Source organism: Brienomyrus brachyistius, chromosome 3 (genome assembly GCF_023856365.1).
Source record: "Brienomyrus brachyistius isolate T26 chromosome 3, BBRACH_0.4, whole genome shotgun sequence".
NCBI lineage: Eukaryota > Metazoa > Chordata > Actinopteri > Osteoglossiformes > Mormyridae > Brienomyrus > Brienomyrus brachyistius.
Window position 1 is genome coordinate 3,676,336 of NC_064535.1, and position 15,985 is coordinate 3,692,320.

The 15,985-nt window shown below is 52.5% G+C and overlaps 1 protein-coding gene and 1 long non-coding RNA gene across 7 annotated transcripts in view; one reads left to right on the forward strand and one right to left on the reverse strand.

Moving 5' to 3' along the window:
* sdccag8 (SHH signaling and ciliogenesis regulator sdccag8) overlaps nucleotides 1-10,709 on the forward strand; it is a 39,778-nt gene extending 29,069 nt beyond the window's left edge. For all 6 annotated transcript variants that reach the window (XM_049009221.1, XM_049009224.1, XM_049009223.1 and 3 more), the window contains 3 exons: nucleotides 1,394-1,525; nucleotides 9,652-9,778; nucleotides 10,295-10,709. In XM_049009221.1, the coding sequence (XP_048865178.1) occupies nucleotides 1,394-1,525; nucleotides 9,652-9,778; nucleotides 10,295-10,324 (289 nt within the window). In that variant the 3' untranslated portion in view covers nucleotides 10,325-10,709. The remainder of the gene's footprint in view (nucleotides 1-1,393; nucleotides 1,526-9,651; nucleotides 9,779-10,294) is intronic.
* Nucleotides 10,710-11,185: 476 nt separating this feature from the next.
* Nucleotides 11,186-15,275, reverse strand: LOC125739289 (uncharacterized). The gene is made up of 2 exons (XR_007397112.1): nucleotides 13,278-15,275; nucleotides 11,186-13,240 (listed from the first exon to the last, which is right to left on the reverse strand). It is a non-coding gene; the product is annotated as an uncharacterized LOC125739289 (long non-coding RNA).
* Between the last annotated feature and the right edge of the window lie 710 nt (nucleotides 15,276-15,985).

Below are 15,985 nucleotides of genomic sequence, written 5' to 3' on the forward strand. Positions count from 1 at the left end.
TTGCTATGGCAAGTTGCAGAAGACAGCGCCCATGGGGAATGTGACAGGTTCCCTGACTGCATGGTTATGGTGTCTGACCTGCAGAGTTACTGAGCCGCCTGAATTAGCGATGGGAGACAAGAGGCTTTGAAAGGCACAGTGGGTGGGGCCATTTTGCACCGTCAATCACGGCCTATTTTTATTCAGCCAAAACCATCCAAGTGGGAAGTGGCTGATTAGTTAGTAGGTGATTGACAGCGCATTGTGGCTCCGCCCACCATGTGTGTCATTCTGCTGTCCTTATTTCGGGCTGTTTAAGAAGTGGCCCTCTACTTGTTATGCTGGAGTTTGGGTGGTCCACAGTAGTCTGCGCCCCCCCACTCCGACCTCCCCCGTTCATATTTCACCAAATGGGCAGCTCTGGGCCTGTCCAGCCCCCTCTGCATGCTACACTGAAAGCAGGTACTAACAGGTAAGTATAAAAACTGACATGAAATTCTTCGAATTCAACTTCATTTCTCTGTCCAGAAATATGACGTTTTAAATATTTTTTTTTGCCTTACTCTGCCAACCTATGTCATTCCTTATTTCTATCAAAATCTGCACTGAAATTATTCATTGAAATGCATTCAACAAAAATAATGGTCAGTTTCGCTCCGTTTTCTCATAGAAGTCTAAAATAATCATGCTAAATTGGGCTTCAAGATAAAGCTTGAAACCTTTCAGAAGATTCGCACTGAAATTCCACAATCCATGAGAGGAACTGGCCGTGGAAATGAAAGTGAGGTCCCAACTCACCAGGACAGGGGGACCCCAATAGCCATTTATGTTGCCTAGTGCCCTGTTAAAAATAATGTCTTTATCTCTTATCAAAATAAATTATTATTTTCGGTTTTTACCTGCTAACAGATGCTGTGTGACTGTATTGCTGGTTTATTCCTTAGTGGTCATTCTTCATCTTTATTAATTGTGCTCTCTGAGCTCCAGTACAAGGCTCCGGAATGTTAGCCCTGCCTCCGGAATGACAGCCGTTACTCCGGCTGCGTGTGACATTCGCGCTTCTGCTCCCGTCACCGCCGGAAGGTGTCTGTTCTTACTCATAAGCGTCCCTGCCGTCCTGCATGTTGCCACCTATCGACACGTTTGAGCTCAGTCTGTCTGGGGTGTTGCTCACCGCCTGTCGTGACACACTGGGGCTCGCACACAGGAAGTCCGGAAAGTGGCCCATTCGCGAGGGAACGAGGGGCCCCTGCGGTACGACAGGGAGCATTTCTGTCGTCCTGCGGCGAGCAGAGACGTCCTCATGCAACTGCCGGTCTTGGCGGTGGATGGGTTTGTGAGGATGCTGGGTGAGCTTCAGCACTGAAGTGGTTGTCTGTCTGTGTGTGTGTGTGTGTTTTTCCAACCGCAACAGGGTGGAGGTACAGCACCTGTCCCAGGAGAACCAGCACCTGCAAGACAGTGTGGAGAAGTTGAGGGGGCGGTGTCAGGAGATGGAGGAGCAGTGTGTACAGCACGGCAGGATGCACCAGCGCATGAAGCAGAGGTACACGCACACACACACACGCACACACACCCCGGGCCGTCCTCCCTGCCACTGGCCGGCCGCCCAAGGTCACAGTTCACCCGACGAAGGCTGGCTTGTTCTTCACGTGAGAGCAGCCCGCGGGGGGGGGGGAGGTCAGGCTCCGCGTGAGCGCCGACTGCCACTGGTCACCAGAGGTCAGCGTTTCATTCCGACTGGCATGCGGCTTCCTCGTGCCAATAAATAATGACCCTCTGCTAGGACAACACCTTCAGGCATGTAAATGAGGCATCAGTGGATGACATGCCATCCATCTTTGATTCTTAGGAGTGATTAAAGGGTGGTACCCCCCCCTGCTGGACACAGAGGAGGGGTGCCCAGCTTTTACTGTTAATGCAGCAGTAACCACCCAACAAGCAACTAGTGTTAACCAGCATGGTTAAGCAAATGTCTTTGGCCACCTTGTCCTCATTGTTACATTAAGGGAAACAAATGAAGTTCATATGTGTTTAATTAGGCTCTTGCTGTACAGTGTGGCTCCAAAATTGGCTGGTTAAACCAGTTGAATCGTTTCGTTGCTAATCTGATGCCTGGAAACTGTGGAATCACTCTCTTCAACTGGAGTGATTTTTGTTGTACCCTCAAAGGTACAACAACAGAACCGTAAAATCGGAGAAGCCGGCCCCAGCGCCGGAGTCCACGTGCAGGGACACCTGCCATTTTCATACAAACCCCCACAGGATGCAAAAGCCGTGAGCCGTTGTTTTTTTGCTGTCCTCAGTTTCAACTGCCTTCACAGGGCTGCTTCTCTACCATAATTCAAGTCCAAAGCTTCACTTGACGGTTGAACAGTAGAAGCCCAATTGAGATCCGCGGCCCAACCTGTGGGTCACAAGGGAGCCCTACGCTGCTGACCTCCGCTTTGTCAACGTGGCGGGGGGGAGGGGGCCCTCCAGGCAGCAGTGCACAGCAGGCGGAGCGCGTAGCACACATGCGGCGGCGGTGTCTGCTGCGCGTCGTGGGCGTGGCGCGGCGGGTCCTGGCACGCGGGGGTTAAGGTGTACGTGCTAACGAGCGAGTGCAGGCGGGTTCGGCGTAAAACGCGAGCGGTCGGGGCCCAGCCTCGGATATTCTCAAACGGGCACAATCTGTGCTGTGAAGAGCGGCGACAGCTCGCTACGTACGAAACATTTGGAAGATCAGCTTGATTTATTTTTATATTGCGGAGAGCATGCCAAGCAACACAGGGGTTTTAGCACACAACGTTTCGCCTCTCATATATATATTTATATATATGGGGTTTTATATATATATTTATCTCCCTGGTGATTGGGAGAAATCAAAGAAATAAAAACGCGAATCTGTAATAGGGCTGCGTTCTGCTCAGATTTTTTTGAGACAGTTTTCCTTTTCTGAGAACCTTTATATAAATTATCTGCTTTAAACATCGCGTAAGAGTACATATTTGAAGATTAGGGAATTGAAAAAAGGAGATCTGTCCGTAGATTCCGGTGCACAAATGGACGCTCATAGGTTAGGGCGGCTCTTTCCCTGCCTGACCCCCTACTGCTGTGTTACAGACGACTGACTTTAATTTCATTAAAGTGGGACAGGGAAGGGAAGGAGCTCTGCTGTTATTATCGAAGTTTCTCAACCGCCAGACGCTTCTCTGTCTCGTGCTGCGTGTTTGACCGCAGTAGCTGCCGCCTGGACGACACACGACACGGACGTCCGTATTAGAATGACACCTGAGGTCCCCACATCACCTTCACTCTGGTGGCAGCCATAGGTGAGGTGTGGCCATCTTTGGGGTCGCTGGCAGCACCAGAATTCCCGTGAGCGTGGGACGAGCCACGCTGAGAAATCGGCTTTTTATTTAACGTGCCTAAATAGCTTAGATCAGATTTTGGGGGCTGCCAAGGACTTAAAGGTAACGATTCCTCACACGCTGGCCCGCCCCCCCCCCCGACCGGCCGTCGGCTGCCCCCCCCCCCCTCCCTCCCCACCCCACGAGCGGCTGTCTTGTCAACTTCTCGCTCTCTCTCCCTCCGCGCGCCCAGAGCCGCAGCATCCCATAATCCTCCCCAACGGCCGCCAACATGTTCCATTACCCAGCATCCCGCCCCCCCCCTCACCGATACGCCCCCAACCACACGCACACAAAAGGCCGGCGCACGCAAACGTACACGCAGATGTGCAGCTAAATCTACAGGCTTCTGCCGGCCATATGGCACCTTAAAGGAGGCTGTTTGGGGCGTCTGGAGGAGGGGGGTGGCACCAAGGGGGGGGGGGGGGTCGTGTGCGATTTCTGTGCAGACAGTTGTTTAAAGCTGTGTGGAAAAGGCTGCGAGAGATTGTGTGACGGAACAAATGGTCACATGGGTTTCAGGAACAGCCTCGCCACTGCCGAGGAGACGGCCGGCCCCCCAGGCGAGGACTGCTTCATCTGGTCCCTAACCCCCCCCCCCAGCCCGCACGCTGCTCTGGCAACCCCCAAAAGCTCAAAGACGCTCCACAAAACTTTTCATTTGCAAATGAAGTTGGCAGAGGGGAGTGGGAGGAGGGTGTGTGTGTGTGTGTGTGTGTGTGTGTGTGTGTGTGTGTGTGTGTGTGTGTGCGTACAATGACTATGATGGCTCTGGTTTATTTTTGCCAGTAATTCATCATTAACTAGTCTGCATTAGGCTTGGATGAAAATATGAACCTTGAGTAAGAACCTTAAAATTGTGTTTATTTCAGTGCTTAACAACGAATCCAAGATTATCTGGCATATCAGTGTCGGGCTGCCATCCTCCGAACGTCAGTCTGGTTCACGATGGTGATGATGATGATGAAGAGGGTGGTCTAGTGGGCTGCACTGTTGCCTCAGCCCGCCGGAGTCCATGGGTTCGGATCCCATTCCCATGCCGTGTGTGTGTGTGTGTGTGTGTGTGTGTGTGTGTGTGTGTGAGCTTGCATGTCCTCCCGTATCGCACCGGTTTCCCCCTGCAGTTCCCAGTCAGGTTGACTGGCGTCTCTGAGGTTCCAGTAGAGTGTGAGTCTATGTATGTACGCGCCTTGCGGCCTGGCAACGCCTGCAGGGCATCCCCCTGCTTTGTGCCCTATGCCTGGGAGAGACTCCAGGATCCCCCCCGTTCCTGCCTAGCATAAGCAGGTGGAGGATGGACAGATAGCAGTGTTACTAACTAACTTTGAGGCTGAAATCCATGCTGAACACACGTCGAAGCAGCAGTCCATTTGTTTGCCTTGTAGGCGGGCGTTAATATCGTACACTCGGATCCGTCACTCCGTGGGATTGGCGCAGTGGCACCTCTCCACAGCCAGGGGGCGCCACTCACCCAGCACTCTGGCAGCGGTCTCCAGCTGGACCATGTCGCCGGGGGCGATGGAGCAGCCGCCCGCTGCCATGGGCCCCGCGGAGCACTGGCTCCTAGCAGCTCTAAAGCCACACAGCTCACACAGGGCCGCGTGCTGCAGAGCGCCTCCCAGCGCGCCGACGCTTCCGTCGCTGGCAGCGTGTCTTGCTAGCGGGAAACAAAAGGTGGATTTTCTCTCGGCCGCCTCGCACAGGCAGCTCTCGCTCTCAGCTTTTTTTTTTTTTTTTTATTTTTTTTAAACGTATTTGTTTACTCCTGACTTGAAAGCCTTCATAAATCTTTGGTACTTTTCCTGTGTGCCGTTAAACCCAATCCACTGCAACGTAATATGGCTGCTCTGTCGCTGTGGCGAGGCTCTGCAGGGTCACCCCCCAGAGTACGTCAGGGGCAAGCCAGGCCAGATGCTTAACAAAATGGGAAGCGTAAGTCCTCGGTGTCCCAGAGGCTCTGACTGATTTCCCCCCCCCCCCCCCCAAAACGAGTGACAGATTAGCATGCAGTCGTGCTGCAGGCCAAGAGAGAGGGTCAGTGCCACTCTGCAGTGGATGTTAAAGATGCTTAAGATGGGTGTGATTAGTGGCTGTCAGTACAGATTTGTCCCCAGTCGCTATAAGTCAGAGAAGTTGGGGAATTTATTGCAGGATAAGGCGCAAGGGATGGGTCCCACAGGGCCGGACAGGCCCCCAGTCCCCCGTACGGAATGCGATGTCGTGGACTGAGAGCGATCTGCTCTTCTTCTGTGGCGCACTGCCATGGTAGCGTGTCTGCATGCCGGTCCGCGGGATCTAACCCAGCAACCCTAGCTACTGTGCAGCGGACAGGAAGCGTCTGGACGTGGTGCAGTGACAGGGTCTCGGGGGCAGTGCAGTGCCCCCCCCTCCCCGGCCTTTTCTGCCCCACTGCGGTGAGCCCCTTCTGGCCAGCTGCTGTGCCAAGGAGTCGATGTGTGCCAGGACACGCACGCGGGACGGAACCGCACTCCGCCAGGCGCCGTGCGGCAGGATTAGGCTTGCGTCCCGTTCGGCGGGACGGCCCCGAAACTGGGCTGGGAGGTTCCAGGAACTGGCCATTATCAGGAGCGTAGGTTCCACTGGGCCGGCGGGAATGACACAGAGTCCCTCACGATTTCAGGGTTTTGGAACCCTTGACAGTTTATTATATTTTTAACAGAGGTTTTGATAAACGAATCCTGGGTGAAGATGAGAAGTTCCACATTGTGATTTCGATCCTCCATTTCTGGACTGGGGCGCTGGGCCCACGATCGTGCATTTTCAGGACATTAAAGAAGAGAGACCAAGGAAAACGTGCAACAATATCCCATTTTATTGCAAACAGGTTGGGGGGCCATGAGATCTCTCTCCCCTAGACAGAACCCCCCCCCCCCCCCCAAACTCCTCACAGAGTACGGAACTGTGCCAGGTGGGGCAGGGAGGGTGTGTCACTGAGCATCTGCACCCCCGATGCCCCTGGCGCTGTTGTTTCAACCCGGCGAGCTGAGCCAGCCGTACTCTCCGCCCCGTTCCCTGTACCCTGCAGGCCGTGCCCCCACCCTACCAATCCAAAAAAAAGCCTCGCTTGTTTCACGCTGCTGAGCTTCTTTCCTGGTGACGTGCCAGTTTAACGGTGGCGAGCGGCGTTTTCGCCTGTCTGTCCATTCTGCCTCCCCACTAACGGTCCCGAGCCCAACAAACCTCAGAAAAAGGATTAAAATGGATATCAGGCGAAACATTTGGCACCAGATTAGGTTTGTTTTGTATGGATACAACAGAGAAATCTGTACACAAACTCTCACGCACGCATCGTAACCCACAGGAGCAACAGCATCGCGGGATGGAGTCCGACGGTGTGGTGCCGGCCCGCGAGTGTGCCTCGGGCCGGCCACCTGGTCAGGACACGGCTGCCGCATGTCCTGCTGCCGCTCGCATTTCTGAGGCCTGGATTCTCTCCTGTCCTGTCTGTTGGCACAGCCTGCCAGTATATAGTGTTGATTTGGCACTAATGAGTCTGTCTGTTTTCAGATCAGCCAGCAGAAGTTTCTCAGTCTCCCAATCTGGTGATGAGTAGCAGCCTCCAGTTTCTGCCTTCTTAGGGGAAACTTTGGGAGGTCAAAGGTCATGAGGGCATTTAGCATGTACAGTGTGTTCTGTTCCGGCGTTGCCATAGCTACCACGTGCTGGGGTCCTCGTAGCTAAGAGCGTGGTGTCTGCAATGTTGCCTGAAGAATTCCCGGCAGCCCCCACCCCCGCCTCCATCACAGCCCACTGCCAAACACCTGCCTCCCAGGTGAGCGGGTGCGGGGTAAACGAGCGTGCCGTCCGGGGGGAGCGGCTGCGGCGTCCTGGAAGCGTACTGCTAGCCGTAGGCTGCCCACAGCAGTCTGGCTTCTCTCTTAGCAATACAAACCACGCTGTCCCTCCTGTAAACAGACGGTGTCAGCTGCCACCTTGTACAGGAGCTCTGGGCTATAGCACATGTAGGCCTGTTTGTGTGTTTGTTTATCTTTTAATTGCAATTAAGAAGCACGGCGGCAGAATTAAGAAATACCTGGCTGGCGGGGTGGACTGGCGGCGCGGTGGTCGTGTGCTGCTCCCGTCCTGATGGGTCTGTGTTGGGAGGCCGTGTTCCTGCTGACGTACGCGATTGGGGGGGGGGGTGTTTCAATGACTGGCCCTCACCGTGTAACGGCGAAGGGTTTTGTTCATCTGAGGCAGCCCCCCAACCGTTAAGAAACCAATGGGGGTGGGGTTCATACACATAAGTCTTGGATAGGATGAGTACCAGCGAGACCATCCCCAATCTAAGTGCGGGCAAATGCCACCGTAGGCATCAGCCGTTCCTGCAACATCTGGAAGCCTCAGTGCCGCTGAGACGATTTAGAAGAGCTTCCACAGACCACGCCTGAAGAACAGGTACGGGTGTGAGCGGGAACGGTGGGCAGCAGCCGCGTAGGAGCCGTTTACTGATGCTGAATAAGGAGGCCGGCTTTCCAGCGAGCAGAGCCATGTTCCTGTGTGGCCCTGCCGCCTTTCGGTTAGCCCCGCGAGCGGCCAGATGGTGTCCTTTCACCAGGGCCGGTGGGGGAGCGGAGGTGGAGCGGGACGCCATCCGCCCCCTTCCCACAGCGGCGCGCAGCGGCCAGCCAGCCGGCCAGCCCCGGCACGGGGTGGGGTGGGGCGGTGGGGTGGGGGCACGGGCCGGGGGCCAGAGCCGGAGCCCGTCCGCTAAGCTGTATTAAAAACCTAATTAAGTTGTGTGCCAGCAAATGTAGCGCAGTTATTGGATTTGCTGTTTCGACTGCTGGACGGGGCTCTGATTTAATCAGACCCCCATCGCGAGCGCCGCTTCAGAGCAGCTCGTCCCTTTATTCCAGGCCCTTCCTTGAGATTCGAGCCCCCCCCCCCCCCCCCCCCCGCCTGCCAGGTGGGCACGTGGCCCTCGTGACGCCTGGTTTCCCGTGACCGCCGGTGCAGATTAAGGTCAGCTCTGGCGATAGATTGGCCAGCCTTCACGGCCCAGAGAGCCGTGTCACCAAACGTCCGCGGCTGTAAAGCGCTTAACCAAAAGTGCTCGCTTCCCCTCGCCGACGGCCTGCCGTACAGTCGCTGGGGAATAAGCGGCACTGGCGCAGTCGCCTGGTCCATGAGCTTGCAGACGTTCACGGTGCGATAAAATCTGGTGTGAATGAATATTCTGTTTACTGTCATGTTGTGTGGCAGTATGAAATAGTGCACATTTTAACACCACTCCACTGCTAAAAGCATCACGAAAACCCGAGCGAGACAACAGACGGATCGCGGGGAAAACGGGTAATAGATTTAATTATGGACGGCTTCAGGATGTATTTACAGATCCTCTGGAATGTCACCATACTTAATAGACCGGAGAAGGTACGGAATTCTGTGACCTTCTCCTGCATTCATTGCCGAGGCTTCAAATGGGGAAGCGGGAAGATGGGCGCGAGGAAAGCCGCTCGAGTCAGATCAGGTCGTCGCGCTCGAGGTGCTCTGTGCTCGCGCCCTGCCAGGTGGTGCGTGTTTGTGGGGGGGTGGTCAGCTGACTGACTGACGCAGGCTGGAGCGCTACGCTGGCGCTGAGGTGCCAGGCTCGGCGTGGGGGGGGGGGGGGCAGCTCCAGCTCGTGGCGCAGCGGGCCGTAACCGAGGACAAGCTGGCCTGGGCGCTGCAGCTCTTGTGGGGGGGGCGGGGGGGGGCACCTTCCCAGCACACAGACGGCAGGGTCCCAGCGAGTGGGATCAGGGCATCTGTCCTTCCTCTCAGCAACAGCTAGAGGCCTCCCCTCACTAGGATCCGCCAGCGCTGAAGGCTCCCCAGCCCCCGCTCTGCCATTGGCCAAACCCTCCGTCACGTGACTAGGGACAGCGGTGTAGTCGGTCAGATTATAGACGTGCTAAGATGTGAAACACGCTCTGCTCAGAAACCATGAATAATAACAGAAATACCTGCGATGTATGGAAGCCGCTGAAAGCATTTCTTGAGCTGTTGTGGCCCGATTCTTGATTGAATTTGTGTGCAGGAATCACCACGCCCTGGTACTTTCTCTGCTTCTTTCACTCATATTTTTCAGCATTGCCTACATACGCCATCCAGGCAGCTTTTCAGGAGCAGGAAACACGGAGCTGCCATTCGCTGTTTATCGAGAAGCCACAGCCTTAGCAGAGCAGGTTAAACGGCTCGCGGCGCACGCCGAGAGCCTGCAGAGGCACCGCGCCGCGAGCCGAGCGACACGCTCACTGCCGTGTTCCCTCCGCAGGCTGCAGCAGCTGGACCAGCACAGTCAGGCCAGCGCTCAGCAGGTGCTGGAGCTGCTCAACAGGCAGAACCAGCTAATGCAGGAGCGACAGGCGCTGAGCGAGGAGATGCGGAGCCTGCGTGCGCGGGTAAGTGGGCCGCCGGGCGCCGGGCACCACAGCGCCGAACGCGGGCCCACAGGCAGCAGGCTTCCAGCTCACGTCGCAACACCACTGTACACCTGGCAGGTTAGCCAGCATGCTACGCTGCAGCAAAACACCCAGCTGAAGAGACTCAAATGAGCACATAAGGTACCAGCAGTCAAGGTGCAGAAATCCTGAGAGCTTAGCAACTGAGTGCTCACAGCATCCTGGGCTCCAGCAGGGACGGGCGTGAGGGGGTGGGATGCCTCCCGTTTTCATCCCGGGCGAGCATGCCTCCAAACACCATCCCAGCAGTTAGCCCACAGGACGCGGGGGGGGCTGCATCCGACCCGAGGCAGGAGGTCACTTTTATTTACGGTCTGCACCCCCCCCCCCCCCGACCCCTGGGGGCTCGTTCTTAGAACCCAGCAGCAGCACCATGTGGGGTGACGGGGGGGGCAGTAGCAGGTGTCATGCGTACGTGCCAGCCGCTAACTTTACCGTCGCCCTCCTGCGTTCCAGGCACCTGCAGCTGCAAGACCTCCCACCTGATGGTAGCGCCGGCCTACCTCCCCCCGCGGCCCCTGATTGGGGGCGGCAGCAAAACCCCTGTGAGTGGCAGGATCAATCCCATTGATTTACAGAAAAGGCAGGGGGCGCGACAGGGCATGGAACGACCCGGGCTGGCAGCATAGAAGCCGGTGACCCCCCCCAGCTCCAGGGCGATAGGACTGGGGAAACGCTCAGGGACTTGCTGTGTTCAGCGAGTGGTTGTGTGTGTGTGTGTGTGTGTGTGTGTGTGTGTGTGTGTGTGTGTGCGCGCGCGTGTGAGAGAGAGGTGAAGGCCGCCCACACGTACATTTATAAGGGGAGACGGAAACCGCTGCCATTTTGTACAGTTTTGTTTTAATTACATTAAAATGACTAATACAGTAAAGATGAATATGGATATTTTTACATAGCATTTTTCTATGTGTATATATTATATATGCTTATAATATATGGGCTGTAATGAAAAACAGTTTCAAATCGGAAATCTGCTCCAAATGTCCCTGATACAGCTGCATCAGTTTAACACCCGCAGTCTGGCTCAAATTTAGAAGGAAACCAACTGAAGAGCTAATCGATACAAATCAATACACTCGTTGCATCACATTACCGTTTTCCCCCCACGATTTTTATCCCCCCCCCCCTTGTTACCATAACACTCGGGCTTTACTTTACAACGCAAAATAGCATTTCACTGATCTAAATCGTATCATAGACCGTGTATGTAGATGCTGCTGCATTGTCTGAGTGGGACAGACACACCCCTAATGTGTTCCACACATAGACAAACACTTCTGAATGGTAGCGGCTGCCTGTCATGCGCGTTCAGCTGGATCACAGAAGACAGCGGCACAGACACAGGGCTGAAGCAGATTGACATAATGCTTTATTGAAGCTGTCTGTAAGAAGGAAGGTAATGTGCACCCCTATCATATACATTTACATGTAAAAATACTAAGGATGTACAGTGTACAAAAAAACAGTTTCCTGCAGATTATTTTCACATCCTTGTGGGTCCTGTTCTCAAGGAAATAACATTTTATCCTTTAAATATGACTGACAGTAATTCAATTTTTTTCTCTTTAGTCCCTTCTGCTTAAAATCCTGAACCACACGACTAGATCTTAACATGGATCCATCGACAGCTAGCAAGGTCAAGAAATGTCACAAACTCTAAAGCTACGTGGACGTAAAATTAATAATTACAAGTCGGTTTCTTTTTTTGTCTTTTTTGATTTGTAATTTTTTTTCTTTAAATAAATACTTTACAATTCATGCTCGTTCAAAATACACGACCAGGAGCAAGATAACAAGAAAATCTGTTGTAGACAGTACAAACAGTAGCAGCAAAGAGTGTACGTTGAGGTGTAAAATATATAAATATATATATTTTATTTATTTATATATATATTTATATATGTATATATTGTATAGACCCTGCAGTTAGTAAGGATAGAATCCACATTGGTGCTCGGCCAGATGAAAGGTGTACGGCCCTAGCCCCCAGGCACAGCAGCCCCCAGGCTCCACCCCGGGGGGGGGCATGGCCACAGCCCAGCTCTTCTACACCTTTCCTTTGGGAGGGGCCATCCCACGGTACGAGAGCCACTCGATCGGAGGGTTAAAATGGGAAGCCGACCTGAATAGTGCTGGGCTCCCCTGTAGCTGTGGACCCCGTCAGACTATTTCCATCAGTATTATAGTTATTAATTTATCTCATGAACCTGTGAGTTGAGTGGTTGTGATAGTAACTGTAGAAAGATTGACACTGGCGGGGGGGGGGGGGGGGGGGGGGGAAGAATGGGGCTTCCCCATGCCTCTGCCGTCGCCCAGTGTGTCTGACACTCGCGTCTGAGTGACCGCAGGACTCAGACCTGCTCTTTGGGCAGCAGAGGGCATCACACAGGCTCATGGGTGGGGGGGGCGACCCCCGTCAGTGTCACAGAGCGAGTCTCCTGCCCAGAGCTCATCCACACACCTGGTCATCTGCACTTCACACAAAGAAATATTACATTTATACAAATAATATTAACTGTCGTAATTAAAAACATTGGGCGGGTGGGGGGGGGCTTCTGTGCTTTTAGTCACTTTTTCCCATTTTTGATCAAACTTCTTAAGCAGTGACATTTTCTCAGTCAAACGTATAAAAAGAGCAGTAGGAATGAAAGTGCTACTCGAGGCCCACTGTGGGTCTTTTCTTTTAAACTGCGGAATGGAGAACATCAACCATTTTCTTTTTTTTTTTTTTGTACGTGTGTTTTGTCGAGCGACCGTCCGTTTCAGTAGTAAAACGCCGTAACGTCTGTCATCCTTCACATGCGACCTCACACCCATTGATAGCTCTCATCCCCGTGATGACTCACTGGAGCCAAGCTGAAGACATCTGTATCAAGACAGGTGACCGGGGAGCTTTCAACATCATTAGGCCAAGCGGAACCACATCAGCGCAGGATGTCGTTTACAGAAAGGACATCAGTTCCAATCAGAACAAGCAAGATCCTGTACAGACCTAGAATCTGCGTCTTTGTGTGTCCTACCTTAATGGCAAAACAGCTTTTCAGGGGTGTAAAAAAGATTAAAAACTGAACAGACATTTCACACAAACTAAATAAGGGTATCCCCCAACCTCCCTTTCAGGTTCAGTAACAGCCCAAAACACTGGATTCCAAAGGAAATAGACTGTTACACCCTGGAAGGAAATATGCAACAAGGAATTCATTAATAAATAACAACAAAAAAAACAATATTGAAACAAAACATCAGCAGTATGAGTCTATTTTTGTACATTTAACCCCTCCAGGAAGTCAAATAAATAGTGATCTTCCATCAGGAGGGGCTTTAAAAAGAAAAGAAAAAAAATCAAACACACTAATCTAGTGGAGCTGTGTGCCCCCTGCACCCCGAAGCACTCTGGAAGAGCTGTGTGCCCCCTGCACCCCGAAGCACTCTGGAAGACTGTAAGTGAATGGAGGAGAGTCTGACCGGGAGGCAGCTGCTGCAGTAATCGCTGCCCCCGAGGGCGAGACTGGGTGGAGCCCCCTTCAGCAACTGTGGGCAGTTTGAGACACTGTACAGAAGCAGGCAGTGGAGTGACCGTTTACCACAGAAATTCTGTCACGCCAAGCTATAGCAAGCATTCGTCACGCAACGTTGTTCAACCTGCACTTTATAATTTACAACAGACAGCAACTGTTGTGACTACCATGTGTGTCTATGACCCTTAGCTGGGCCCCACCACATGCCCCTCCCCTTCTTGTGATGTCACACCCACATCACCATGCGTTGGTTCAGACCACACTATCAGAATCCTTGTTGTTCTGCCCATGTAAAATCCTCAGTTTGAATGTCTGAGAAGTGGAAGAGCATCAGGGGGGGTGCCAATATGTGTGTGGCAGCTGTCAGCTTCTGGTTCCTCAAGTCACCCAATCCCCCCCCCATCCCCCACAATAGTGATACAGCCGCTATGTGCACTTCAGATAGGCAGCATTGGCCTCCTTTACCATTCAAAAACATCAGTACATCCGTCATCTCCTCACCGGCCCGACTTGCACATCCTCCTTCCATCACCCATTCCTGTCATATTTCCCTATCCTTTCATTCTGCACTGCTGCCACAGAACCCCCCAGGGGGGCATCGTCACCCGGCTCCTTTGCTCCAGCCACCTCCTCACTGCTTCGATTAACCTTCCGGCTTCCGTGGAGGTGTCGACCAAACGGGCCGCACACTGGGCCAAAGCGAAGGGTCGAGACTCGGTGTTTGCTCAGCTCACCCACAAAGTCAAGCCTTATTAACAGTGAAATGAGATGCTAATTACATGCACATTGTTTGTCCGTTGAATGAAGCAGTGTTCAGTATTTTAATCAATGATTACTTAGTTTAGTTAATAGTGGCAGCACTTAAGCAGTCTATAAATAATATGATGGTTTAAGTTTCACAAAGAATCAGAGGCTGCATATTCTAATCAAAGCTGCACCTGTGCCTTAAATGACAAATAACTAATCGGGTTTAACACAGGTGAAGAATTAAGGCGAGAACTCAGTGAATGCACTTGGCTGCATGCGATTTAAATCGAGCATTTAATTCAGGCGAGCTCAATTCAGTTGTTTAAATGGAGGCTGAAGCAGGCGAGCCTACAGACTGGTGGGGCTGGAGCTTGTCAGCATCCACCTCCTCCATCTGTCTGTGGACCGCGATAGCTGATTCTGAACGGCATGAATCTGGGGCCGGCGCTTCCCACCCCCCACAGATCTATCTTGATTCGCCTTTAAATCTGCCTCGAGCGGCATCCAGTCGCTCTACAGAAAAATCAACCATTCTGGGCGACATGTTCTCTCTAGTCCTTCAGTTTAAATCAAAATACAATCAACATAATAATCACAACAAAAACCAACCAGTCCTTCAGCACAAAATGCCGCTTCTCAGTGCACATGGACTATAACTGAAGATGAAATGACAAGATTGTACACTAGAATGTTAAAGGTCCTTTTTTAATGGATCTGTCCAACAAGATTTAAGACTATCCCACACTGACAGCCACTTAACACACAGCAGTGTCCATTTTCACTCATTTGCCAGTGTAGTCCTGCAGTTCCCTCTCTTTCTGGTAAATTCCTGCTTACGTACAGAACAGAAGCCTGAGCACCTCTTGGCACAAGCAGAATCACTGGTGTCCGTCTGTCATTCCCCTCTCTACTCCACACCAGATGTGAGTCTGATATCTTAATCTCAGTCATCAGGACCTCCACTTTCACACTCCTCTTCTCTCTCTCTTGGATCCAGCCATTCTGCTGTCACAGGGTCCATTCATCCTCCACAAGGACCAGTGGTATCACAGCACATAAGTGCTGTCTCCACCCTGCCCTCAGGCAACTCCTGCACTCTCTCCTTTAATACGGAGGATTCTGGGTCAGACTCCTGACCGGGTGGCCCCCGGAGCCACTGAAGGCTACGAGACTCGGCAACTGATGCTGCCTCCAACACACGCACGTCTGTCCACTGTGCTATGGATTAAGTAGCTGGTACCGTTCAATGCATTAGCTGTATGTAAGGAATTAGAATAATGTGGACAGTTAACACAGTGGTGTGTCCCCATGGAAGAATACTGACAAGCCTGTGGTGCTGACTGGCAACTTGCCCTTCAGAATCCGGACAGCACCGATCAGCACACAATGTGGGAATACCATTTTAAACAGTGCAACATAGAGTGGACCACTCCCAACAAAATGCTACGGCCCTCATATCCTCCCAGTGGCAGATGACTTTGCACGGATATCGCGGGAAGGTGCTTTGAGACGAAGCACCTAACCAGGATCTCAACGTGTCCCAGCTGCCACCAGCCCCTCAAAACACAGACCTGCCCCCCTCACCCCAACCACACACACACACACACACACACACACAGCATTACACTTCCTGACTGGACAATGATTTTGCCCCCCATCACTCATAAGAAACCCACCAAAGGGAGAATATTCCCACCTCTACCCGGCACCAGACTGTCCCAGTGCTGCCCAGTTAGCTGGTCCCCTCATAGCCATAAACAAATCCAGCATTCAGTGCTTATATTGTAAGACTTAATGTTATTTCCTGATCCAAGATCAGAAGTCTTATCTCATGGACCCTCATATATATTTCTGTGAACAAAAAAGAAAATTCCTTATAGCA